Source organism: Chlorocebus sabaeus, chromosome 11, assembly GCF_047675955.1.
Source record: "Chlorocebus sabaeus isolate Y175 chromosome 11, mChlSab1.0.hap1, whole genome shotgun sequence".
Lineage (NCBI taxonomy): Eukaryota > Metazoa > Chordata > Mammalia > Primates > Cercopithecidae > Chlorocebus > Chlorocebus sabaeus.
In genome coordinates, this window is record NC_132914.1 from 37,032,068 (window position 1) to 37,057,865 (window position 25,798).

Consider the following 25,798-nt stretch of genomic DNA (forward strand, 5'->3'; position numbering starts at 1 on the left):
ATATGTAACCTCTTCAGATTATGACCTCTTGCACTAAATATTTTGCCATCTTGGCTTTTTCTCATTTCTGACAATTTCATATTTATAATTACATTTATAGCATTATATTATGAGTTATATAATGGAAGAGAAGTTATAATGAGTTATAATGGAAGAGAAGATGTTTTCACAGTGTCTTAATATCTAGCACATAATAGTGTCTTGATAAATAAATGTTAAATAGTTAATTTTTATTTAAATGAATTAATGATGTAACCTGAAAGAGAAAGAATGGCAATAAGAAAGAATAATAATTCAAACGGAAAGAAAATAAAAACTGGATAAAGTGATAATTATGTGCAAGTCTGGTTAAAAAACAAACATCTAGGAATCCTGGAGGGATAACAAATAAATGAAATTGGCTTTGGTTGCAGATTAATTTGCACATAGCTTTTTTTTTCTTCATTTCTGTTGACTTTCAATGGCACTCAGCTGTACATATTTTTAAGGTTTCCTATATCTGCAGAATAGCATACTTTGTAGAAAAACAAGATTTTGGCCTGTCAGAATTGTTGTTCTGTTACTAGATTTTTTTAACTTTCTATATACAGATAATTTCTAATCTTTTGATTTCAGAGAATAGCTTTATAGCATTCTGTTTTAAAGGTTATGCTTAAGATCATAAAAGGCTGTGAAATTTAGTCTTCAGGCAAACTGCAAGTTATGATTAATTGTAATTTATTTGTAAACATATAAAGATGTCACAAAATATAAAAATATCAAGTCAATGATTAATAACAGGATTGCTTTTTATTATTTATAATTCTGTTTAAAACCACATATTTGCTGCATTATTTTTAATTTTCAATTATTTTAGGAATATTTTGAAAAACACAGGTTAAAATCAAAAATGAAATCACTCGGAGTTTTATCTCCTGTCAAAAATTCTGCTGTCAGCTTAGACATTCTTAACCTATATATGGTAAATCAGATATCTTGCAAGAAGAAAATCCCTGGTAAGTCATTCCAATTGCATTCTGTTTTGAACTTGATGTAATCATAATAATGTTTAGCCGTCTAATTAGTTTGTAATTTTAGAGCTCAAAGCATGTGGAAAATTAATTTTAAAATTTGGTTGCTCTCTTAAATTAGATGCCTAGTTAATATCTGCTTAAAATGTTTTGTTGCTTAATCCATTTATTTTTATTTTTATGTTGTGTATGTGTTATATAAAACTAATTTATTAGGTGTCATTAAACTTATTATAGTACAGTTGTTATATTATTCTATACAGGTAGGTAGTTACCAAAGTTTAGCTAGAGAGCAGGGAATAAATGTTAATACATGTCAACAAATTAACTGTTCTTTATATTTAGAGGATAGGTATGAAAGGAAGATCTGGAAACATTCTTGCCTCAATGACTAGTTTCCTATGCCATCACTTGAATTATTTATTACACTTTACTGGGATGTTAATCACAGCAGTCTAATACTGCAAATAAAGTCCGTTTTGTCATATATTTTGATTCTTCAAGTAAATAAAAAGCTTAATTAGAATATATTTTTTCTCTCTCAGAGGAACTTGTGTATGATATTTAAGTTTTAAAACAACTGCTAAAAATGAGAGCATAAAAATAAGACAATTTATCAGGAAGGGATAGAAATTCATCAGAGTATTGTTAATATTTCATTTCCTTTCTCCGTCATTTTTTTCCTCCCTCCATAGATAACAGTTTACACAAGTAAATTTAGTTATACTTTAGAAGGAATAAATACATTGTTCATGGACTTTGAGAATAAAACTTTTTGTTGTAAATCTCTTTGATGTATTTACCTTTATTTATTCCCAGTTGTAGGGTAATAAAAATATATTTCCTCATTCATTGCTAGGTTTATGGCTAAAGCTTCAATAACAAAAGACAGATTAACAGGATAAAAACATACAGATTTATTTAGTAAGTTTTCTGTGACACAAGAGCCTTGATAAAAAAGTTAATATCTTAAGATTGGAAGAAATGGCTAAACTTGTGTATTTTTCTTGTCAGGTTTGATGAAAAAGTGGATAGTCCTCAAGAAGTATGATTGGATTTTTAAAAGAATGATCTAATAGTAATAAACTAAGGGGATCTTAGCAAGACCTCTTTGCTCAGATTCTTGTTTGTGACCCTGTGTCTTCAGAGTTAGGGATATTATTTTCTTCCAAGTATAACCAGGGCACCTCTCAAATGAGGGTTTTATGACCTGCTTCAGGGGGAAGCTGAGAGTAACCTTCTTGCTTCTACTATTTTCTTAAATAGCAGGACGTCTTATTTGGGGATAATGTCCTGAACCCCTGCACTTTCTTTTCATTTATTCAGCATATTTTTATTGGGTACCCACTGTAAGTACTCTATTGGGTGCTGAGGATAAAACAGAAAGCAAACTTTATTAGTCAGGACTTGTGGCTGCAAATGACAGAAATTCAAAACAGATATCTTTTTACTCCTTTAACAGGAAGAGTGATGGTGCAGTGGGCCTCAGAGACGACTCGAAACAGGAACTTGGATACTATCAAGATTCTTTTTCACTTCAGTTACTAACTTTATTTTCTCAGACTGTCTTCATCATTGAGGCTCAAAACATGGCCTTAAGAAACTAATATTACTCACCTCCTCTAGTTTTGCCACCAAGGAAATACTGAGAATTGTTTCTCTGGTCCCACATTTTAAAATTCCACTGTAAGAATGTTGCCTTGTGCTACTGGTACCAATCTCACAGTGAAACAATTTCATTTATAACTAGCAGAATGGGATGCTATTATTGGTTCATCTTTAGTCAGATGGCTACTGCCAAATCACGTATTTTATCCAGAGAGGCAAGAGTTTTATTTTGTTTTGTTTTTAAAGACAGGGTTTCACTGTGTTGCCCAAGCTGGTCTTGAACTCTTGGCCTCAAGCAATCCTCCAACTGCAGCCTCCTTCATAACTGGGATTACAGACATGAGCCACTGTGCCTGGCTTTATATCTTTATATAAGAAGATATAAAATCTACACTATATGTATATAGTTGGGGTGGGTGTATCACAAAAATACAGTGGGTGAAAGTACTGACCAAAGAAAGGGAAAATATAAAGTACAGTGGGAATATATAACACAGTATCTAATATAGTTTGGAGATCAGAGAAATCTTGGTGGAAGAAAAAGTAGAACTAAATTAATAGGGCACCTATAATGAGTATATAAGATAATGAAGAAAAATATGTTTTAAAGTCTCTGTGATAGTTGTTTATATTGTAATGATTTATTAACACTGATAGAATGTAAATATTTTAGTAAAATTTCTTAGATGTACATTTATGTAATGAACATTATATATTAAGCAGTACTTTTACAAGATTTTATTGCTCTTATTTTAAAATTATAATTATATATTTTTTATTGTAGAAACTGTGAGGAAACCAACCCATGTGAACATGAATAGAGGCATAAAAATGCCCCTAAGAAAGCATAATTTAGAACTCCCAGTGTCGCCTCACTGTGTACCTTCTAAACTCTGCCTTGATGATACAGAAACCAAGTAGGTTTTAGCTAGGATTTATATTATTAATGTTTAAACTGGTTATTATCAACACTTTTACTCACTGGAAACTGTATAAAATACTTACCTTCTACCTCCAGTTTTTGTTTGTTTGGCTGTTAACAGTATTATACAATGATTAAGACCTTTATCAAATGATCCAGATTTTGTACACTTTGTTTGACTTACCTTATCATAAAAATATCTATCTCTAGTATTAATATAATTTTTATAAAACTGAGTAATATTATGACCCTGTAATGATTTATGTAGGTTTCTGTGTGTTTTGTGTAGAGCAGTATGAATTTTAAATACAGGAAAGGACAGTCAATTTTATTTCCATTTATATTTTTAACATAAATTTTTCTTTTCATTAGCATAAACTATCAAAGACTAAGTAGCAAGGAAGATCTTGGCCCAGTCCAGGTGAGATTTAAAAAAAAATTCTATAAGTTATTTCAGCAATTGTGACATTCCGCCTAATGATCTAAATGTCTGAATACTGGAGAAAATTATTTTAAAGAAAATTTTGAGTCTTTAATTCTTTTAAAAGTTTTCCAGGTGGGAAATCTATGCCTTGAGAATATTTTAGTTGATTGCTTATGAGAATCCCTTTGGACTACTGCTAATGTGACTAGGCCTATGTTTGCATAACATTTGATTCTGCTTGTTACTGATGAGCTACCAAGGACAATTCACTTAGGGATTCTTACTTTGGGTTCACGTGATTATTGAGCAATTCATCTGTTCAAACATAGTAACCAGATTACTTTATATCAAATTGTGATGTCCAACTGTCACGTGGATCCCAAGATGATTTCTCTTTCAAAGTATAGCAAATAATTTTCTTAGCAAATAAAATTTTAATCAATTAGAAAATGCATAGATTATAATTAAATATAAATAAAGCTTGAAACTTTAACATCTAATGTCATTTTGTTAGCTATCATTTTTTTTCCTTTGAATTGCCAGAGTTAAGCTAGATCAGAAAGATAATGGCAATGATACTAAAATCCCTTAGAAATCTTGTCACCTGGATTATGGGTTAATGAAACTCAGATTTCCTGTCTTTAGAAGGTAGCCTACAGGAATGGAGGATGGAGAGGAGCAGGAGTAGGGTAGGCAGAGGGAAAGGTGCTCTTGAGTATATAGCCTTCGCTGATAACCACTCTCTTACTAGTAAGTTCTGTCAATTACTGATGGGTTGCCTTGCCTTAGAACGTTTTCTTTTGTAACCCCTGCCCTTTTCACTTATTTTAATTTCACTGTTTTAACTTTTCTCTTCTCTAGTTTACATATTTTGGTAATGTAAATGATTTTATCTTCTTTCCTATAGTCACAAGGCATGGACTCATATAGTACGCTTGACCCTCAGTTCAGCAAAATAGAGAACTGCAGTTTCACTCCACCATCTTTTTCAGTGGAGTTAGCTTCTAACAGACATATTTCAGAACTAAATTTCACACCCGGAATAGCACCTACTCCTCAGAAACTTGCATATGAAAAAAAGCAGAATGACCAGGTACCTTTAAATCATTACTTCTTAGCATTTTATATCATTATATTTTCATGAAACACTTTTTTTCTCTTTTTATAGGTTTAAAATATTTACATTTTGAATTGCTATAGATATAAAAAAATTAGGAGATAAATTAAGGATAATTCCCTTTAGATCAAAAACTTAATTCTTTGCAGTGTAGAAGATTGTGAATCCCAGAGCTGGGGTGTTTTTTTAAAAAAATCTTGGAATTTATCATTCTATTAGAAGACTATTGATAGTAGAATTGAAAGTAGTTCAATGTGTTATATAGTAGTTGATGTTTATAATCACTGTAATTGATTAGTTGGTGATGTCATGATGACCCAATATGCATGATATGGAAAGTGTCCTGTGAAAGCAATATATAGTTTCAGAGATGTCATAGTAGTCTTAAAGTGTGAATTGTGATGGCTTGATTCTTTTTATAATTTGAAAGATGACAAGTTTTTATGTTTGTTTTTTGATCAACACTATACAAATATGTAGAGATATGTAGTGCTAAAATGTTGTTCAATCATTGCTCTAAAGTTAAAAATATAAAATATATAAATATTAAAATTCTAAAATACATCTGTCATAAAGCATACCAGGAAATAATCTACTAAAAATGAAATTTAATTAAATGGTAACTAGGAAAATGCTTATGTAAACACTATGTCTTGTTAATAGGAATACTTAGTTTTGAATTTATCTTTTTAGCATACAGTGGTTTTATGACATTTATATATTATTTATAAATCAATTTATAATTAATTTATAGTTCTAAATTTTAGAAATTATATTATAGTTATAGCTATATATTATAGCATATCAGTTATATATATGCCATATGATAGTTATATATAATTCCATTTTGTTAAAGATTTTATTAAAGACTTCCCAGATAAGGGAAAATGAAGTATTACATTTCTGTGACCCATGCTAGCCTTATTATAAAGGCCCAATACTTTTCGAATGATGCAATGAAAGACATTCTATTACCCATTCAGTTTGTATTTCGTAAGACAAAAACCTGCATTCTAGATCAGCTTATAACTCATCCTTGCTCTATTAAATAGTTTAAAGATAAAGGATAAAATATCTGTGCAATCTCTACTTAACTTTCTTGCCTATACAGCTTATACACTGCAGGTTAATGATGAGTCTAGAGAGGTAAATAATGTTATACTTAACATGGTAAAAGACTGGAAAGAGAAAATGTCCCTTTTCAATCATAGTGTCACATCATGAAATACTAGGGAAGTACTTAATAGTGTACTTTGAGGAATTTCAAAAAAAGTGAAAATAATTACAATGAAATTATAAAATACAAAAGAAAATGGGTTGAAAAACAAGTTAGAAGAAAAAGTGGCTTGGGGTTTCCTGATCCTTAGTTAAGTAGTATTTGTTGAATATGAAATACTATATTCTCTTCTCTTTTGATTTCTTTCTTAAGGGATAATGTTTGCACCTCTGTCACTCTCTCTCAGATGTATTAGTTAGCTGAGACATTAGTATAAGCTCTCTCTGACTTTAGTACATTTTTTTTCCCCCAAAGACTTTCAGTGTCTTTTTTTGACTCTCTCTCTTTTTTTTTTTTCTTTCTGACAATTCTGTCATCGGTTGTGTTTGGACTTCTCATTTATGTTTCATGAGTTATAAATCAAATGTATGACAGATAAAAATCATTGTTGAATAGATTAGTGTTGGGCCAATATAGTAAGTTATATTTATAGAGTACTTTCCACATTAACAAATTGATTATATTCTTTTCACAATAGTCTTCACACACTATCCCCCTTTTGAACTGAATAATGTTGATATTCAGAAAAATTAAAGTAGCAATCTAAAGTTACTCAATAAATGGAGGAACTGAGATAATTATAGCTCTTGTCTTGGGACACATTATTATTTTCTGTCAGAGAAATTTAACTTACAGTTATTCAAGATCCTCGTGTCCTGGGTGTTTTTTTGTTCTTTTATTTTTATTTTTTAATTTGGAGAAAATGGTTAGCTTACCATAGTATCAACTCTGTTATTTTAACAATGACTCAAATACTGGTATTGACTGGTATTGACTGGTATTGTTAGGAAAGTATTTATTTTGTTTTCAATAAGTAGTAAAATTACTTTCTTTTGGACTATTTTTACAATTTAAAATTATAAATGCAGTTCATTTACATGACATTTTATGGTAAATAATTTAAATTGTATATATGTACATTTACTATTTTGGCAGTTTCTTCAATTTTTTTTTTTTTTTTCAGCTCAGTAATGTTAACTGTTCTGATTCCTTGCTTTCCAACTTAAATAAAAGTCAAGATGTTCTCAGTCCATCACATAAAACTACACAATTTGGGACATTATTTGAAAGATTAAACAGGTAAGCAAAGATGCTGAAGGAAATAAAGAAGCTGTAGCATTCTGTACTTTCACTTAGCAATTTGATTTTAGTAGACACAAGTATTTTTAGTTAAAAATATAAACAGTCCTAAGTAATACTTCTAGAAAAAAAAATCACAAAGTAAAATGTATTATTTAATTAAAATAGTGTAAGTATTTTATAACATGAACATCTACCTTTAATTTATTTAAGTTTATTCTTTATTTTTTGAGAAGTCTCGCTCTTTCACCCAGGCTGGAGTGCAGTGGCACAATTAGCTCACTGCAACCTACGCCTCCTGAGTTCAAGTGATTTTTGTGCCTTAGCACCAGAGTAGCTGGGATTACAGGTGTGTGTCACCACAGCCAGTTGGCTAATTTTTGAATTTTTAGTAGAGATGGGGTTTCACCATGTTGTCCAGGCTGGTCTCAATCTTCTGGCCTCAAGTGATCTGCCCACTTAGCCTCCCAGAGTCATTTATTTAGTTTTAAAATTATTTTGGACAAAGGTATTTTGCACATTTTGTAATCTCCATGAATTACTGTTTTCTTTTTCTGCAAAAATCGTGATTTCTTTTTCACATTTGTGGTAGTTGAATAGAATCCCACTTTTATTTTCTAGATGTCTGTAGATACAGTACAGTAGTGCCACCTTATCCACAGGAGATACGTTCCAAAACGCCCAGTGGAATCCCGAAATTGCAGACAGTGCCAAATCCTATATATGCTATGTTTTTTTTGTATGCATACAAACCTACGATAAAGTTTAATTTATGTTAGGGACAGTAATAGATTAACAACAATAACTAATAATAGAACAATTATAATGATATACTGTTAAAAGTTATAAGAGTGTGGTCTCTTGGTCTCAAAGTATCTTACTATATAAACTGTACTTACCTATTTTTGGACTACGATTGACTGTGGGTTGTAGACCACGGAAAGCAGAAACTGCAGAAAGTGAAACTGTGGGTAATAGGGAATTCTGTGAACCCTAGTTTGTTGTTTTAAAATCTATTAAGCTTGTAAAACCAGTTTGACCCACTGCTGGTGATGTGATGAGAAACCTTGAATCTGTCATACTATCCTAGTTTCCTTATTTTAGTAAATGGCACCACTATTCACTCAGTTGCCAAAGCCAAAATAAAAGTTGTCCTTGATTCCTTCCTTTCCTTCAACTCTCAATATCCATTTCACCAAAAAGGTGTTGTCAATTCTGTATTTTAATGAACTTTAAAATTATCTACTTACATTTCTGTTTCTGTGGGTTCCATCCCAGTCTATGACATCATTCTTTCTTGCCTGGAGAGTTGTAATGCCACATAATAGTTCTTTTTTGTTCTGAGATACATTTTTTAAAAACAGTTTTATGAATGTACAATTGACATAAATTAAACTTATTTAACTATGATAATGAATATATGCACTTTAATAAATTTTGACAATGTCAAAGATAATGACACATGAACACATTTATTATGCCTGGTAGTTTATTTGGGTACCTTGGTAATCCCTTTTCTCTATTGCTTCACGTCCTTTACACCTATCCCGAAGCAACCACTGATCTGCTTTGTGTTGCTGTCTCAGCGTAATTGTTTTGAAATTCATCTATGTTGGTTGTTGCCCATATCTATAGTTCATTCCTTTTTATTGCAGAGTAGTATTTCATTGTATGAACATAGCACAATGTATTCATTTACCTGTTCATGGGCATTTGGTGTTTCTCCCCAGTTTTTGGCTATTCCAAATATACCTGCTGTGACAGTTCATGTATAAGTCTTTGTTTTTACATATACTTCATTTCTCCTGGGTGCAAGTGGAATGACTGGATCATGTGTTAGCTGCATGTTTAAGTTTTACAAAAACTACCGAACTATTTTCCAGTGGTATTTGTATCATTTTATGTTCCCATCAACAATGTGTGAACATTGCAACACATCCTTGCCAACACTTGGTACAGTCAGTCTTTTAAAATTTAACCCATTCTAGTCAGTGTGTAGTAGTATCTCATGTTTTTAGTTTGCATTTCCCTAATGACTAATGATTTGGGCATCATGTGCATGTTAGCCATTTGTGACTCTTTGGTGAAATGTTCACCCTTTTCATTTTATTACTGGTACCTTTTTGAAGTGCAAAAGGCTTAATTTGATGAAGTCTGACTTACTAATTTTTTCATTTATTAATTGTGCTTATGGTGTCAAAACCAACAAATCTTTGCCTAACCCAAGGTCATGAAGATTTTCTTCTGTTTTATACTTTTAGATCTTATATGTAGGTCTGTGTTTCATTTTGAGTTAGTTTTTATGTGTTGGGTGTGGAAAGGGTCTGAATCCATTATTTACATTTGTGGAAAAGAATATTCTTTCCTTGCTTAATTGCTTTGGCACCTTTGTCAGAAATCAATTGACTGTAAATATATGGATTTTTTTTTTCTGGAATCTCAATTCTGTTCTGTTGATTATGTTAGTAACAAACTGTCTTGGTTACTGTAGCTTTATTGTTAGTTTTGAAATCAAAGAAGTGTATTAGTCTAACATTTTTTTTTTTTCAAAAATGTTTTGGCTCTTCTTAATCCTTTGTATTTCCATATAAATTTTAGGATCTGCTGGTCAGTTTCTGCAACAAAACCAAAAACCAGAAACCAAATCTATTTGGATTTTAAGAGATTATGTTGAATTTATAGATTAATTTTGATAGAATTGCTATCTATCTATAGCATAGTGGGTTTGCCAGTCCACAAGCATAAAATGTTTTTCCTCTTTCATCTTTTTTAATTTCTTCAATAATGTATTATGGTTTTCAGGATATAAGTCTTGTTTCTTTCTTCCTAGTATTTTATTCTTTTTATGCTATTGTAAGTGGAATTACTTTCCCAATTTCATTTTAGATTATTCATTGGTAGTGTATAGAAATACAATTGATTTTTGTATATGAATCTTATATCTTTTGACCTTGACAAATTCATTATTAGTTCTAGTAATAGTTGAGTAGGGTTTTTTTTTAAATCATGGTGGAATATATTGTCCATAAGTAAAGATATTTTTACCTCTCTCTTTTCAATCTGGATGCCTCCTTCTTCTTCCTTTTTTTTTTTTTTCGTTTTGAACGTGATCTTAGCCAAAAGGCCAGGGAGAAATTTTGACTTCCCTTTCTTGCTTAATTTCGCTAACTAGAACCTCTAGTACAATGCTGAATAGCAGTGGCAAGAGCAGATGTGCTTATTCTTCTCAGTTTTAGGGAAAAAGCATTCAGTCTTTCACCAGTAAGTGTGATGTTAAGCTGTAGGTGTTTTTGTAAGCGTCCTTTATCAGGTTGTGAAAGTTCTCTTCTGTTTCTAGAGCACTGAGAATTTTTATCATGAATTTTGTCAAGCGCTCCTTCCATGTCTCTTGAAATTATGATGTTGTTTTTTTTCCTTTAACCTGTTAATATATAATAATTTATTTTCAGGTGTCAAACCACCTTGTATTGATGGGGTAAAAACTGCTTGGTGTATAATGTTCTCCATATGTTGTTGTATTTGGTTTGCTAATATTTTATTAATGGTTTTTGTGTCTATATTTATGAAGAATATTTGTCTGAATTTGTCATTTCTTTGTGATTGTTTGACTTTGGTATCAGGGTAATACTGGCCTCATAGAATAAGTTGAAAGTGTTTCCTCCTGTTTTATGTAAGAATTTGTAGAGGATTTGTATTATTTATTTTCTAAGTTTTTCTTAGAATTCACCAGTGAAGCCATCTGCACATGGACTTTTTTTAGTGAGAACACTTAATTACTAGTTCATTTTCTTGTTATGGTCTGTTCAGATTTTCTAGTTTGTTCTTGTGTCAGTTGTGGTAATTTGTGTTTTTCTAGGCATTTGTCCATTTCATCTGAGTTGCATGATTTGTTAGCATGAAGTTATTTATAGTATACCCTTGAAATCCTTTTACTTTCTGTAAGGTTGGTGGTTATATCACTTCTTTAATTCTAGATACGCACCCTCTCTCTTTTTTTCATGTTTAGTGTAGCTGGTGGAGGGAAGGGACAGCTCCAGGCTAAAACTCTATGGACACCTACTATTTCTACTAAGGCTCAGTAGTTTTGTTGAAGTACTGCTTCTCAGTACTTCGTGTGCCTTTGGTTACTTCACACATTCTGAAATGGTTGTTTTTGCACATTTTGTCTGGTTTTAACATTGCATTTTGTGGGAGAGTATTTGCCAAATTGCTCACTCTGTCATCCCGGAAGGTCCTGCGCCATATCAGGCTTTTTTTTTTTTTTTTTTATCTTTTTCTAAGTTAAACTAACCTTATATTCCTGGGATAAATCTCACCTTTCACAATATGTTACTCTTGTTATGTATTCTTGGTTTTGATTTGGTAACATTTTGTTAGGAAATTCATCAGTCTTCATGAGGAATATTATTTTGTAGGTTTCTTTTCTTACAATATCTTAGTCTGGTTTTGATCAGCATAATGCCAGTGTCATAGAATGAGCTGGGAAGTATTCCATCATGTTTACTTTTCTGGAAGAATTTGTATAGAAAGCATACACAGTTATGTGCTGCATAACAATGTTCCAGTCAACAATGAACAGCATATATGGTCCCATAAGATTATAATGGAGCTGAAAAATTCCTACCATTTAGTGACATCGTAGCTGTTGTAATGTAGTAGCACAACTCATTACTCATGTGTTTGTGGAGATGCTGGTATTAACAAACCCGCCAGTCATATAAAAGCAGAGCATATACAATTATGTATAATATATAATAATTGATAATGATAATAAATGACTTGTTAATGGTTTATGTATGTATTGTACTATTGTTATTTTAGAGTGTGCTCTTTCTACTTATTAAAAAAAAAAGTTAATTGTAAAACAGGCTCAGGCAGGTCCTTCAGGAGATATTCCAGAAGAAGGCATTGTTATCATAAGAAATGACAGTTCCCTGCGTATCAGTGCCCCCGAAGACCTTCCAGTGGGACAGGGTGGGGAAGTGAAAGACAGTGATATTGATGATCCTGACCCTGTATGGACCTAGGCTAATGTATGTTTATGTCCTAGTTTTTAACAAAAAAGGTTAAAAGTAAGGAAAACATTTTTTAAAATTTAAAAATAGAAAAAAGCTTATAGAATAAGGCTGTAAAAGAAAAAATTTTTTACAGCTGTACAATGTGTTTGTTTTAAGCTAAGTTGTTACAATAGAGTCAAAAAGTTTAAAAAATTAAAACATAAAGCTACAGTAAGATAAGATTAATTTATTATTGATGAAAGAAATTGTAAAAAATAAATTTAGTGAAGCTTAACTGTAGAGTGTTTATAAAGTCTACAGTAGTGTATAGTAATGTTCTAGGCCTTCACATTCACTTACCACTCACTCACTGACTTACCCAAAACAACTTTCATCCTGCAAGCTCCATTCATGGTAAGTGTCCTTTGCAGATGTGCCTTTAAAAAAATTTTTATGCTGTATTTTTTTACTATACTTTTTCTATGTTTAGATACAGAAATACCATGTTACACTTGCCTACAATATTGTGCTGTAGGCAATTATAGTTTGTAGCCTAGGAACATTAGGCCATACTGTATAGCCTCGGTGTGTAATGGGCTATCCCATCTAGGTTTGTGTAAGTACATTCTATGATGTTGCCACAATGACAAAATTGCCTAACGACACATTTATCAAAATGTATCCTTGTTGTAAAGTGATACATGATTGTAATTTCTAACTTAAATTGTAAAGTTAATCAGTGAAGCCATGTGAGTACTGGTGTTCTTTTTTGTAGGAAGGATTTTTATTACAGTTTTAAGTTTTTACTAAACACAGGACTCATCAATCAGATTATTTGTTATTGAGTGAGCTTTGGTAGTTTGTGTTATACAAAGAATGTATTTATTTTGTCTACCTTGTAGAATTTATTGACATAAGGTTGTTCATAACATTCTCTTATTATTTGTTTGAAATCTTTGCCATCTGTAGCACTGTCTTCTCTCTCATTAATGAGATTATTTATCCCTAGTTATTCTCTATTTTTTTCTGACTATGCCGATTACAGCAATATCAGAATAGTCAGAAAAAAATTTATGTTCTCACAGAACATTTTTATGTTCTCACAGAATTATCTTTCAGTTTCACAATTCTTTTATTTTTCTATTTTTAAAAATTGAATTGAATTTTGCTTTTCTATTTATTTTCTTTTGTCTGCTTATTTTGCATTTAATTTTCTCTGCATTTTCTAGTTTTTTTAAGTTAAGAGGTAAGGTTATTGGTCTGAAACCATTCTTCTTTACTAATATACATATTTTAGGGCTATACATTTTCTACTAACTGCTGTTTATGCTGTATCTTACAAATTTTGAAATACTATGTTTTCATTTTTATTCAGATCAAAATAGTTTTTTTTTTTTTTTTTTTTTTTTTGAGACGATGTCTCGCTCTGTTGCTGAGACTGGAGTGCAGTAGTGTGATGTTGGCTCGCTGCAACCTCTGCCCCCTAGGTTCAGGTGATTCTCCTGCCTCAACCTCTTAAGTAGCTGGGATTACAGGCACCTGCCACCACACCTGGCTAATTTAAAAAAATATTTTTAGTAGAGTTGGGATTTAGTAGAGATTGGTCTCGAACTCCTGACCTCAAGTGATCCACCTGCCTCAGCCTCCCAAAGTGCTGGGATTATAGGCTTGAGACACCGTGCCCAGCCTAGATCAAAATACATTCTAATCTTTCTTTGGATTTCTTTTTCAATCTGTTATTTAGAGATTTGGTGTTTGGTTCCCAGAAACTAAGACTTTCCCATTATCTTTTTGAATTAATTCCTTTGTGGACAAGGAACATACTTTGTATGATTTGATCATTACAAATTTATTGAGACTGGTACTGTGGCTAAGAATATGGTTTACATTTAATATGATAATGTGTATGTTTGGGTTTAAGTCTGTCCTCTTGCTATTTGTATTTTATCTGTCACTTTGCTTCTTTTTCTACTTTTATTTGATTTAAGTATTTTTATGACTTCTTTTGATCTCTTTTTTTGTTTATTAGCTATAATTCTGTTTTATTATTGATTGCTTTAGACTTTATAGGATATATATTAATGTATCACAGATTATCTTCAAGTTATAGCATGAAGTATAGTATAAGAATCTTAAAGTAGTATACTTTTTATTTCTTCTCTCCTTTGGCCTTCGTGTTATATTCACACATTTATTTATATGTATGTTATAAACCCCATAATGCATTGTTGTTTTGTTTTAAAGAAAGCTAAATAAGAAAATATGTTTCTTATATTTAAGCACAGTTATTATTTTTAGTGGTCTTCATTATTTTGTGTAGATCTAGATTTCCATCTGGTGTCATTTTCTGTTTGAAAGACTTAACATTTCTTATATCATAGATCTGCTGGTGATTAATGCTCTAATCTTTGTATATTTGCAAATCTTTATTTTGCTTCTGTTTTTGAAAGATGTCTTTTGACTTGGTGTAGTTTCCAACTGAAAGTTTGCTGTCATTATCTTAATATCTGTACATATAATATAGTTTTTATCTTTTTTATGATTTTTCTATCATGATTTTTTAAACATTGATTTCTATTCTTTAAGATATTAATTTTCTTTCTAGTTCTTGTGTTTGAGTTTTGTTGATCTTGGATTTGCGTACTTATTATTTTTATCAAATTTGAAATTTTTATAGCCATTATTTCTTCAAATATTGTTTCTGACTCCTTTCCTTTTCCTTGGGGGACTCAGATTGGTAATTAGTCTACTTAAAATCTCAGTTTACTGTTTATTCCAGTGCTGTTTTTTCCAGTCTTTTTTCTCTCATTGCTTTATTTTATGTAGATTATATTACTATATCTTCAGAATCCCTAATTGTATCTTCCATGTGGTCTTATCTGCTGGTAATCCTATCCAGTGTAATTTTCACCTCTAGAACTTTGATTTAGCTTTTCTTTTTTATCTTCCATGTATCTATTAAGCATGTTCAGTATTTCCTGTCTTCTTGAATACAGGAAATATAACTTTTAATGTCCTTGTCTATGAATTCCATTATTTTTGTCATTTCTTGATCTGTTTTTAAATAATTGATTTTGCTTCTCATTATAGATTTTCTCTTTTTTGCATTCCTGGTAATTTTGTTGGATTCTATACATTGTGAATTTTTATCTTTATAGCTGCTGGATATTTTTATTTTCCTGCACATCATCCTGTAAATCGTTCAGGTACTTGGAAACACTATGATCTTATTGAGGCTTGCTTTTAAATTTTGTTAAGCAGAACAGTAAGCATTCAGTTTATAGCTAATTTTGCTCAACTGCTGAGGCAATACCCTTCTGAATACTTTCTTGATTCCCCTTGAATTATGAAATTTTCCACTCTAGAGGGTGGAAACAAAATTTTCCAGCCCTAGTGAGCTCCTGAGATAGTTCTGTTTTTCTCACCTTGTGGTTCTTTTCACAGCCTTTGGCAGTTACTTCACATGCATGTGCCGGTTAGTATTTAGTTGCACACTTGAGAAGAACACTCTGTGGCTCTCTGGAGGTCTTACTCTCTGAAACACTCTCCTTTATGGTACTCTAACTTGTAAACTCTATCCTCTGCAATCTCCCTGGATCCCCAGCTGTTTCTTCAACAAAGGGAGTCAGTTGGGCTCTGATTGGGTTCCCTTTCCGTGTTCTGTGGCTTGAATATTCTCTCCAGACAATAACCTAGGAACAATCACAGAGTTCTCCTCATTTGTTTTCTCTCTCTCAGGGATCATTATCTTGCTCACCGGGTCTCCCCTGACTGAAAACTGTTGTCTCATATTTTGTTCTGTTTTTAAAAAATTTTTTTATTGATACATATTATTTAATATTGTACGTATTAATGGGATACATGTGATATGTTGTTGCATGCATGGAATGTGTAATAATCAAGTCAGGGTATTTAGGATATCCATCACCACAACCATTGATCATTTCTATGTTTTGAGAACATTTTAAGTCCTCATCTTTAGCTATTTTGAAATGTACAACACATTTTTGTTAACTATAGCACTGTACTCTACTATCAAACATTAGAACTTATTCATTCTATTTATTATATGTTTGTACCCATTAAATCTCCCTTCGCATCCCCTCCCTTCCCCCCTGCACACATATCTACATCCTCCTCAGCCTCTGGTAACTATCATTCTACTCTACCCGCTGGAGATCAACTTTTTTAGCTCCCACATGTGAGTGAGTACATGTGCTATTTGTCTTTCTGTATCTGGCTTATTTCACTTCCTGTTCCATCCATGTTGCTGCAAATGACACGATTTTATTTTTTAATGGTTAGATAATATTCTCTTTTGTAAATTTAACATTTTTTGTTATCCGTTCATCTATCGAAGTATGCTTAGGTTGATTCCATATCTTTGCTATTGTGAATAGTGCTGTGATAAATATGGGGGTGCATATATTGTTTTGATTGACTATTTTCATTTTCTTTGGATAAATAGCCAGTAGTGAGGTTGCTGGATCATACTGCCATTCTACTTTTAGTTTTTTGAGATGTCTCCACATTCTTTTCCATAATGACAATATTAATTTACATTCTCACCAACAGTGTATGAGAGTTCTCTTTTCTCCATGTCCTTGCCAACATTTGTTATTTTTTTGTTTTTTGATAATAGCCATTCTAACTGAAATAAGATGATACCTTATTGTGATTTTGATTTGCATTTCCCTAATTACTAGTGATGTTGAGCATTTTTTTAAATATACCTTTTGGTCATTTGTATGTCTTCTTTTGAGAAGTGTCTATATCCTTTGCCCACTTTTTAATGGGATTGTTTGTTTTTTTCCTGTTTCATTTGAGTTTCTTGTATATGCTGGATATTAGTCCTTTGTCAGATTAGTAATTTGCAAATATTTTCTTTCATTCAACAGGTTGTCTCTTCACTCTGATGATTGTTTCCTTTACTGTGAAGAAGCTTTTTAGTTCAATGTAATCCCACTTATCTATTTTTTTCTTCTTGTCTCTGCTTTTGAAGTCTAAGTCATAAAATCTTTGCCTAGACCATTGTCCTGGAGTGTTTCTTCTGTATTTTCTTCTAATAGTTTTATTGTTTCAAGCTATACATTTAAGTCTTTAATATTTTGAGTTCATTTTTGTATATGGTGAGAAGTAGTGGTCTAGTTTAATTCTTCCACATATGGATTTCTAGTGTACCCAGCACCATTTATTGAAGGTGTCCTTTCCCCAAGATATATTTGTGACATCTTTGTCAACAATCAGTTGGCTATAAATATATGGGTTTATTTCTCATTCTGTTCCATTGGTCCATGTCCCTGTTGTTGTATCAATATCATGCTGTTTGGTTATTATAGCCTTGTAATATATTTTGAAGTTGGGTAGTGTGATACCTCCAGCTTTGTTCTTTTTGCTCAGGATTGCTTTGGCTACTTGGGCTCTTTATTGGTTCCATGCAAATTTTAGGATTGTTTTTCTATGTCTGTGAAAAATTGATTGATAGGGATTACATTGACTCTGTAGATTGCTTTGGGTAGTATGATTATTTTAACAATACTCATTATTCTAATCCAGGAGCATTGCATGTCTTTCCATTTGTATCTTCTTCAATTTCTTTTATCAAAGATTTGTAGTTTCCTTTGTAGAGGCCTTTCACCTCCTTAGTTACATTTATTCCTAGGTATTTTATTTTCATATTTTGTAGGTATATAATGGTATTGCTTTCTTGATTTGTTTTTCAGATAGTTCATTATTGATGTATACAAATTCTACTGATGTTTGTTGACTTTCTGTCCTGCAACTTTACTGAACTTATCAAATCTAAGAGGTTTTTTGTTTGTTTGTTTGTTTGTTTTTTGTGGAGTCTAGGATTTTCTTTCTTTCTTTTTTTTTTTTTGAAACAGAGACTCTCTCTGTCGCCCGGGCTGGAGTGCATTGGCCGGATCTCAGCTCACTGCAAGCTCTGCCTCCCGGGTTTACGCTGCCTCAGCCTCCGGAGTAGCTGGGACTACAGGTGCCCGCCTAATTTTTTGTATTTTTTTAGTAGAGATGGGGTTTCACCGTGTTAGCCAGGATGGTCTTGATCTCCTGACCTCGTGATCTGCCCGTCTCGGCCTCCCAAAGTGCTGGGATTACAGGCTTGAGCCACCGCGCCCGGCCGAGTCTAGGATTTTCTAAATATAAGATCATGTCATCTGCAAAGAGGGACAATTTGACTTTCCCTTTTCCAAACAAAACAAAAGAAACAATTTGCCTTTTGTTTCTTTCTCTTGCCTCATTGCTCTAGCTGGGACCTCTAATACTATGTTGAATAGGAGTGGTGAAAGAGCATCCTTGTCTTGTTCTAGTTCTTAGAAGAAAGGCTTTCAGGTTTTTCCCATTCAGTATGATAGCTGTGGGTTTGTCATGGATGACCTTTATTATATTCAGATATGTTCCTTCTGTGCTTAGTTTGTTGAACGTTTTTATCATGAATGGGTGTTGAATTTTATTGCATGCTTTTCCTGAATTAATTGGTAGGATAATATAGTTTCTATCCTTCATTCTGTTGATGTTTTATATCACATTGATTGATTTGCATATGTTGAACCATTGTTATATCCCTACGATAATCCACTTGATTATCGTGTATTATCTTTTTTTTAAGTACTTTTGGATTTGGTTTACTACTGTATTGTTGAGGATTTTTGTGTCTGTTCATCAGGAATATTGGCCTGTTATTTTCTTTTTGTTGTTGTGTCCTTGCCTGGTTTTGATATCAGAGTAATGCTGGCTTCATATAATGAGTTAGGAAGATTTCCTCCTCTTCAATATTTTGTCTAGATGATCGGTCTTATGTTGAGAGTGTGGCATTGAAGTCTCCACCTCTTATTGTATTGGTGTCTCTCTCTATTTAGATCTAATAATATTTGCTTTATGAATCTTGATGCTCTAGTGTTAGGTGCATATATATATTTAGAAATGTTATGTCCTCCTGCTGAATTGATCCTTTTATCATTATATAATGACCTTTGTTTCTTTTAAGTGTTTTTGACTTAAAGCCTTCTCACTTTTGGTTTCCTTTTGTGTGGGATATCTTTTTCCATCCCTTTACTTTTAGTCTATATATATATTAACAGATGAATTGAGTTTCTTGTGGGTAGCATATAGTTGTGTTATGGTTTCTTATTCATTCAGTGGATCTGTATCTTTTAATGGGAAATTTTAGTCAGTTTACATTCAAGGTTACTCTCGATATGTGAGGACTTATTTCTGTCATTTTGTCAATTGTCTTCTGGTTGTGTTTCTTTTGTTCTCTTATTTCTCTCTTATTATTTATCTTAATGGTTTGATTTTCTGGTGTGGTAACATTTGAGTCCTTTTTCTTCCTTATTTGTATCTTTGCTTTACCGGTTAGTTTTATCATGCATTTTCATGATGGTAGATATCATCCCTTCCCTTTGAGGTGAAAGAGTCACCAAGCAATTCTTGTAGGGCAGGTCTAGTGGTGATGAATTGCCTGCTTTCTCTTTCTTTCTTTCTTTCTTTCTTTCTTTCTTTCTTTCTTTCTTTCTTTCTTTCTTTCTTTCTTTCTTTCTTTCTTTCTTTTTTTGGCTTGGAAATGTTTTTATTTCTGTTTCATTTTTGAAGCATAGCTTTTCTAGGTATTCCTGTCTCCCAGAATATATAATCCCTTTCTCTCCTGGCCTGTAAGATTTCTGTTAAAAATTCATTGTTAGTCTAATAGGAATTCACTTATATATGACCACTTCTCTCTTGTTTTTAGAATTATTCGTCTTTGAGTTTTTGTTTATTTATTTATTTGAGATAGAGTCTTGCTCCATCACTCAGGCTGGAGTGTAATGGTGTGATCTCAGCTCACTGCAGCCTCTGCCTCCTGGGTTCAATCGATTCTCGTGCCTCAGCCTCCTGAATAACTGGGACTACAGGCGCATGCCGCCACACCCAGCTAATTTTTGTATTTTTAGTTCAGATGGATTTTCGCCATGTTGGCCACGCTGGTCTTGAATTCCTGACCCCAGGTGATCTGCCCACTTCGGCCTCCCAAAGTGCTGGGATTACAGGCATGAACCACTGCACCCGGCCTGTCTTTGACTTTTGACAGTTTGACTATAATGTGGTGGGAGATGAGACCTTTTTGGGTTGTATTTCTTTTGGGATCTTTTAGTTATCTGGATATCTAAATTTCTTGCTAGTCTTGGGAAGTTTTCAGCTATTATTTTATCAAATAGGTTTTCTATACTATTAAACTTTTCTTCACCTTTTGGGACCCTCAACATCTGAATATTTTGTCACTTTATGGTGTCTCATATGTCACGTCTTTCTACATTTCTTCTTCTTTTTTTTTTAAATACTTATCTTTAAGTTCTGAAACTCTTCTGTTTGATCTAATCTATTAATGCTCTTGATTGTATTTTTCATTTCATTCATTGACTTTTTCAGTTCCAGGACTTCTTTTTTGTGATATCTCTCTGTGAATTTCTCATTTATATTCTAAATTGTTTTGCTGATTTCTTTGATTTTTTTATCTGTGTTCTTTGTTATCTCACTTAGCTTCTTTTATATCATGATTTTGAATTCTTTTTCAGGTATTTCATAAATTTCTTTTTTGTTAAAATCTGTTGTTGGAGAATTATTGTGTTCTTTTGAAGGTGCCATATTTCCTTGCTTTTTCATGTTTGTGTTCTTTTATTGATATATGTGCACCAGATGTAATAGTTTCTTCTTCTGATTTTTTGGATTGGCTTTCATAGGGGAAGACTTTTTCCTGTAGGTGTATCCATAAAGTTGGTTGGGTAGGACACTTGGATTTTGATTCTGGATACATGCAGTAATGTAGTCTTTGTATAATTTCTTCAACTGTACACACTGTCAGTGCTGATTTCCTCATTGACTTAGGCCACAAAATTGTTAGAGGAGGCTGTGGTGAGATTTTTCTGGGGATGGAGTGCCAGGTGGGACAGTCTTTTGGCCCCAGTGGTGGCAATTGCATACTGAGTATGACTGTTCTTGGGTCTCTAGACAGCATGTTTATGTGCTGGCATTGACAGATCCAGGTGGGCCAATTCTTGGTCCTCCTGGCAGCTTACTCAGGTTCTGGTTACGGTAGTGGCAGACCAGGTGGGTGGGTAAGTCTTTGGGCCCCTATACAGTGTATGTGGTGTGGGTGATGATAGTCATGGTGGTGGGATGGACAACCCTCAGGTTTCTAGGTGGCATTTGTTGGTGATAGTGGTAGCTTTGACAGGTTAGGCTAGCTAGGCCCCTGGGTGGTGTGACTGTGTGGGTGCTGGCAGGGTAGCAGCAGGCTGGGCAAGCCCATTTTCAAGCCCTGGGAAGGAATGCACAGATGCCAGCTGTGGTTGATGGATGGGGCAATCTCCAGGCCTCTGGATGGGTAGATTGGGCACTGGTGGCAGGTTTTCTGGGTCTGCTGTTAGACTCAGGTGGTGTGCACATGTACCTGGGGCAACTGATGGAGTAAGATGATCCCCAGACCCCCAGGTGGTATGCTTGGGCACTGGGGGTTAGTGCTAGGTGAGGCAGGCCTCTTCTTAAGTCCTTACAGTGGTGTACATGGGCACAGGCTATGGTAGGTATGGCAGGACAAGCCCCAGGACTCTGGAAGGCATGCTAGGGCACTGGAGGTGGCAGATGGTGTGGGGCTGTTATTAAGCCCCCTGGTGGTATATGTGTGTGCATCAGGGGTGGCTGATGGGGCAAGACAATTCCTGGGGCCTCAAGCATCATGCTTGGACTTGGCGGATGCAGGGGTGTGTGGAAGGGATGGTGCCAGGCTGGGTAGGCCTGTCCTCAGGCCCCCTGATGGTGGGTGTAGCCTGTAGTGAAAAGGGCAGGCTAGTCCCCAGTGCTTGAGCAGTATGCCTGGGTAGCAGTGGCAGCAGAGGCAGTGGGTGGGGAAAGCCTGTCTTCAGGGCCCTGCAAGTGTGAGGTGGCTCTGCTGCTAGGGGGAGACAGTTTCTACCTTTGGTAGCTGCCTGAGGCAGGCAGATTTCAGGCTCTGGGTAGAGCATGCTTTGACCCTTGGCGGTGGCAGTTGGCGGGGAGAACCTATCTTCAGCGCATGTACAAGTGTGTGGCCTCCCTGTCACTGGGGAAGCTATAAGTGATAGCAGCCCCAGGCTGGCAGGTGTCTGTCTCTGGGGAGCACATGTTGTGGCACCCTTTGTACCAGGGGTAGTCTTCCTGGTGTGCTATACCACCTTTTCCCTAGTGTGCAGGACACTGTGGGCTAGAGTACTAGGGGGCTGTGCTGATCCACAGGGTCCAACTGGTGTCTTACTGCTGCACCCATCTAGGCAGACATGGGAAAATGTCACTGGGGCTCCAGGGATATGTAGATGCAAGGGTTTTTGAGCCCTGGGGCAGGATACCATCTGTTGGGGCCAGGGTATCAAATGATGCTCTGAAGCAGCTGCTTCGGATTTGAGGTGTGTATGGGACCTGGCATTAACTCCCTTACTACAGCAGTGCCATCTTGGGGACTTTGGGGACCTTCCCATTCCAATCTCAGAGCCCACGGGGGTTGAGGGACTCTAATGTGACCAGGATTATAGGAGTCTGTGATAAGAATGTAGACTGCTGGGCATCTCTCATTTAACCTTTCCGCACACTGGGGAGCCTCTCCTGGCTCTGCTGTTGTAGGGAGGCTAAGCCATCTGCGTAGCCTCCCTCTCCTTCTGTGCCCCAGGTGTTTCCTGTCACTTCTATGAATTCCAGTGTGCTCTCTTTCATATTCTCTTTGATGTGTGACTATCTACTGACTACTTTGATTCTTTGTGGAAAAGTGTCCTATGCCTCGAGTCAGCCATCTTGAAACTATCCTCCAGTTTTTAAATTTTATTAGTTAGTAGAGTCAGTCTGGCCCCTGTTATTTCATTTTAGTCAGATGGAGATCCTGAAATTCATTCTTCAGGAGATTCATTGAGAAGTCAGACTGCTGTTTTCCAAGGCAAAATGTCAGTTTTACTTTTGTGCTCAGGACATTTATTTCAATGATTTCTTATTGCTTTTTTCAAGAGCAAGGCTCTGCATAATCTGGGCCCTTTTGTACTTTATAGCTGTAGGTCATAAGTGTTCTTTCATTGATTCTATTCCAGCTTTACCCTCTTCTTTTTCTCAAACAAGCTTCAAATTTTGCATTTCTACTTTTTATCCAGTGTGCTTATTCCTGTTTTCATGTATCTAACCATTCTGTATCATTAGTGTATTTATCACTTCCTTACTCTAGTGACTTTCCTGACCAAAGTGTCTGAAACACGACCTCCAACACAAGGCATCCCATCATGTGATCTGGTAGTACTTGTAATTATCTTTTATATTTGTTTACTTCTTTGTTTCTTAACCACTGTATTTGTTAGTGGTTCATTTTCTTTTATTTGTTTATTATCATCCTTCACTAGACTATAACCTCTGTTGTCTCCCTACTACATAATAGACACATTAAATATTTGTTGATTACACATAAAAAGCTTATTTAGATAATGAATGTTTTTATTAAAATGTTAGTCCATAATTTTTAATGAATTTTATATTTATAGGAAAACATAAATTATTTAAAAAGTTGAACTGACTTAATTCTTTTCAGTTTTTTAGGATAATTGCTCTCTGTCATCTCTAGAAGTAAGAATCCTTCCCAACTTTAGTTCCCAAATCAGACGCCATCTGCCTAAGTTTTCTCAAGCAGAAGAATCTCTTCTTTCCTCCATTTACTGTTTTAACATTTGACTGTAGGATAATACCTGTCACTTTGTAATTTTTTTCTTCCTCTTTTATACTGTAACTTTCTTGTTGGCAATAACTACTCTACATTTCTCTATTGTCCACATCTCTTAGTGATTCCACTGAGTCAGATGCTTAAAATACCCTTTAAAAATCATGATTTTGGAAAATGGCAGATAGGAGACAGGGCTAGTATGCAGCTCCCACTTGGACAGAACAGCATGTGAAGACTCACATCATGAACTTTTACTCCAAAAAGTACTGCAGAAACATACCAGAAAATCCAAAAGAATTCAAAGACCCTTTGAAAGATGTGGCTTGCTCTGCAACTCCATGAGACAGCCAAAAAATTCAGTTCCCAAAGTGTGAGGTGGGGGATAGCTTGCTTCCAAACACACGTCTCTACTGGGGAACCGGAAAATCCAGATTACGGTAGAAGGATTTAACCTTACCTAGAGATGAAATGGAAGTAGGGAGCTAAGCGAAATATAAAAGTAGAAGAAGCAGCTGGAAGAGCCCTGTAGGCACTCCTTGTCCCCAGTTTGAGCCCAGGGAAGCCATGCCTGGCCTTCTCTCACAGGGGTCCTTGGGGAAGGTACCCAGTGGAATTGAGGAGGGGCCACAGGGTGAAAGAAGCTTCTAACTGAACTCTGTAATAATTTTGACTAAACATGAATTTTCATGAGCAGAATCTTGGCGGAGGGGTGCAAATGAGAAGTGCAGATATGAGTGCAGAAGCTGCAGCCAGCAGTGTGGGTAGACAGGGAGCGGCAAGACCTGGGAGCCCTGGTTGCTTTCTTAGTGGGGAGGCTTATAGCCTGGAGCACGATCTCAGCACTGTGTGCCCCCTACCTGGATGTAAACTGGCATTGTTGGTGGGCATGGTGAGAGTGAATCAGGCCTTACTCGCTGTGTGGGAGCTGGGAGAAGCCTATCACTAGAGGCTTTCTCTCAGTGATAAACTGATGCAGCAGAGGTAGCCATAATCCTCTGTGGAACATAACTTCATTGGCCTGAGAACCACCCCCATCCCCCACAGTGGCTGAAGCAAACACTGCCCAAGGAGGGTCTCAGCATACACCTTTCTAACTCTACCTTTACCTGATTTTTTCTTTCCCTCACTCTGGTAGCCAAAGACAAAAGACATAAACTCTTGGGAACTCTATGGCCCCACCTATCGTTTGAGAAACCTGAAAATTTATCCTGGCCAATGTAGGGCAAACTTTTATACCCCTTCCACTACCACAGGTGGTGCTCTCTTGAAAGTGACACCTCTGGACTGGAGGCCAGCCAACTCATTCCATTACAGCAACTCAGAACAAGCCTGCTCCAAAGAAGGAGAAAATAACAGCTAATTCTACCATGTGCAACATCCTGGCTATCCAGAGGTCCTGAGTCTGTTCATGTGACAGCTTCACCACTAGCATAAGCAGCATTTGAGAAAACCAGTGCACTAAACAAAACCACAACCAAGGACTCTCACAGAGTCCATATCACTCCCCTGCCACCTCCACTGCAGCAGGTGCTGGTATCCATGGCCGGGAGACCTGAAGATGGATCACATCATCACATCACAGGACTCTTTGCAGACATTCCCCAGCACCACCCTGGAGTCTGATAGCCTCGCTGGGTGGTTAGAC

At 34.8% G+C, this 25,798-nt stretch overlaps 1 protein-coding gene across 1 annotated transcript in view; it reads left to right on the plus strand.

Moving 5' to 3' along the window:
- The first annotated feature begins 860 nt into the window (after positions 1–860).
- REDIC1 (regulator of DNA class I crossover intermediates 1) overlaps positions 861–25,798 on the plus strand; it is a 71,615-nt gene continuing 46,677 nt past the window's right edge. The window contains exons 1-5 of the mRNA XM_008002870.3: positions 861–995; positions 3,403–3,535; positions 3,913–3,961; positions 4,872–5,057; positions 7,322–7,437. Coding sequence (XP_008001061.3) covers positions 890–995; positions 3,403–3,535; positions 3,913–3,961; positions 4,872–5,057; positions 7,322–7,437 — 590 coding nt within the window. The 5' untranslated portion in view covers positions 861–889. The remainder of the gene's footprint in view (positions 996–3,402; positions 3,536–3,912; positions 3,962–4,871; positions 5,058–7,321; positions 7,438–25,798) is intronic.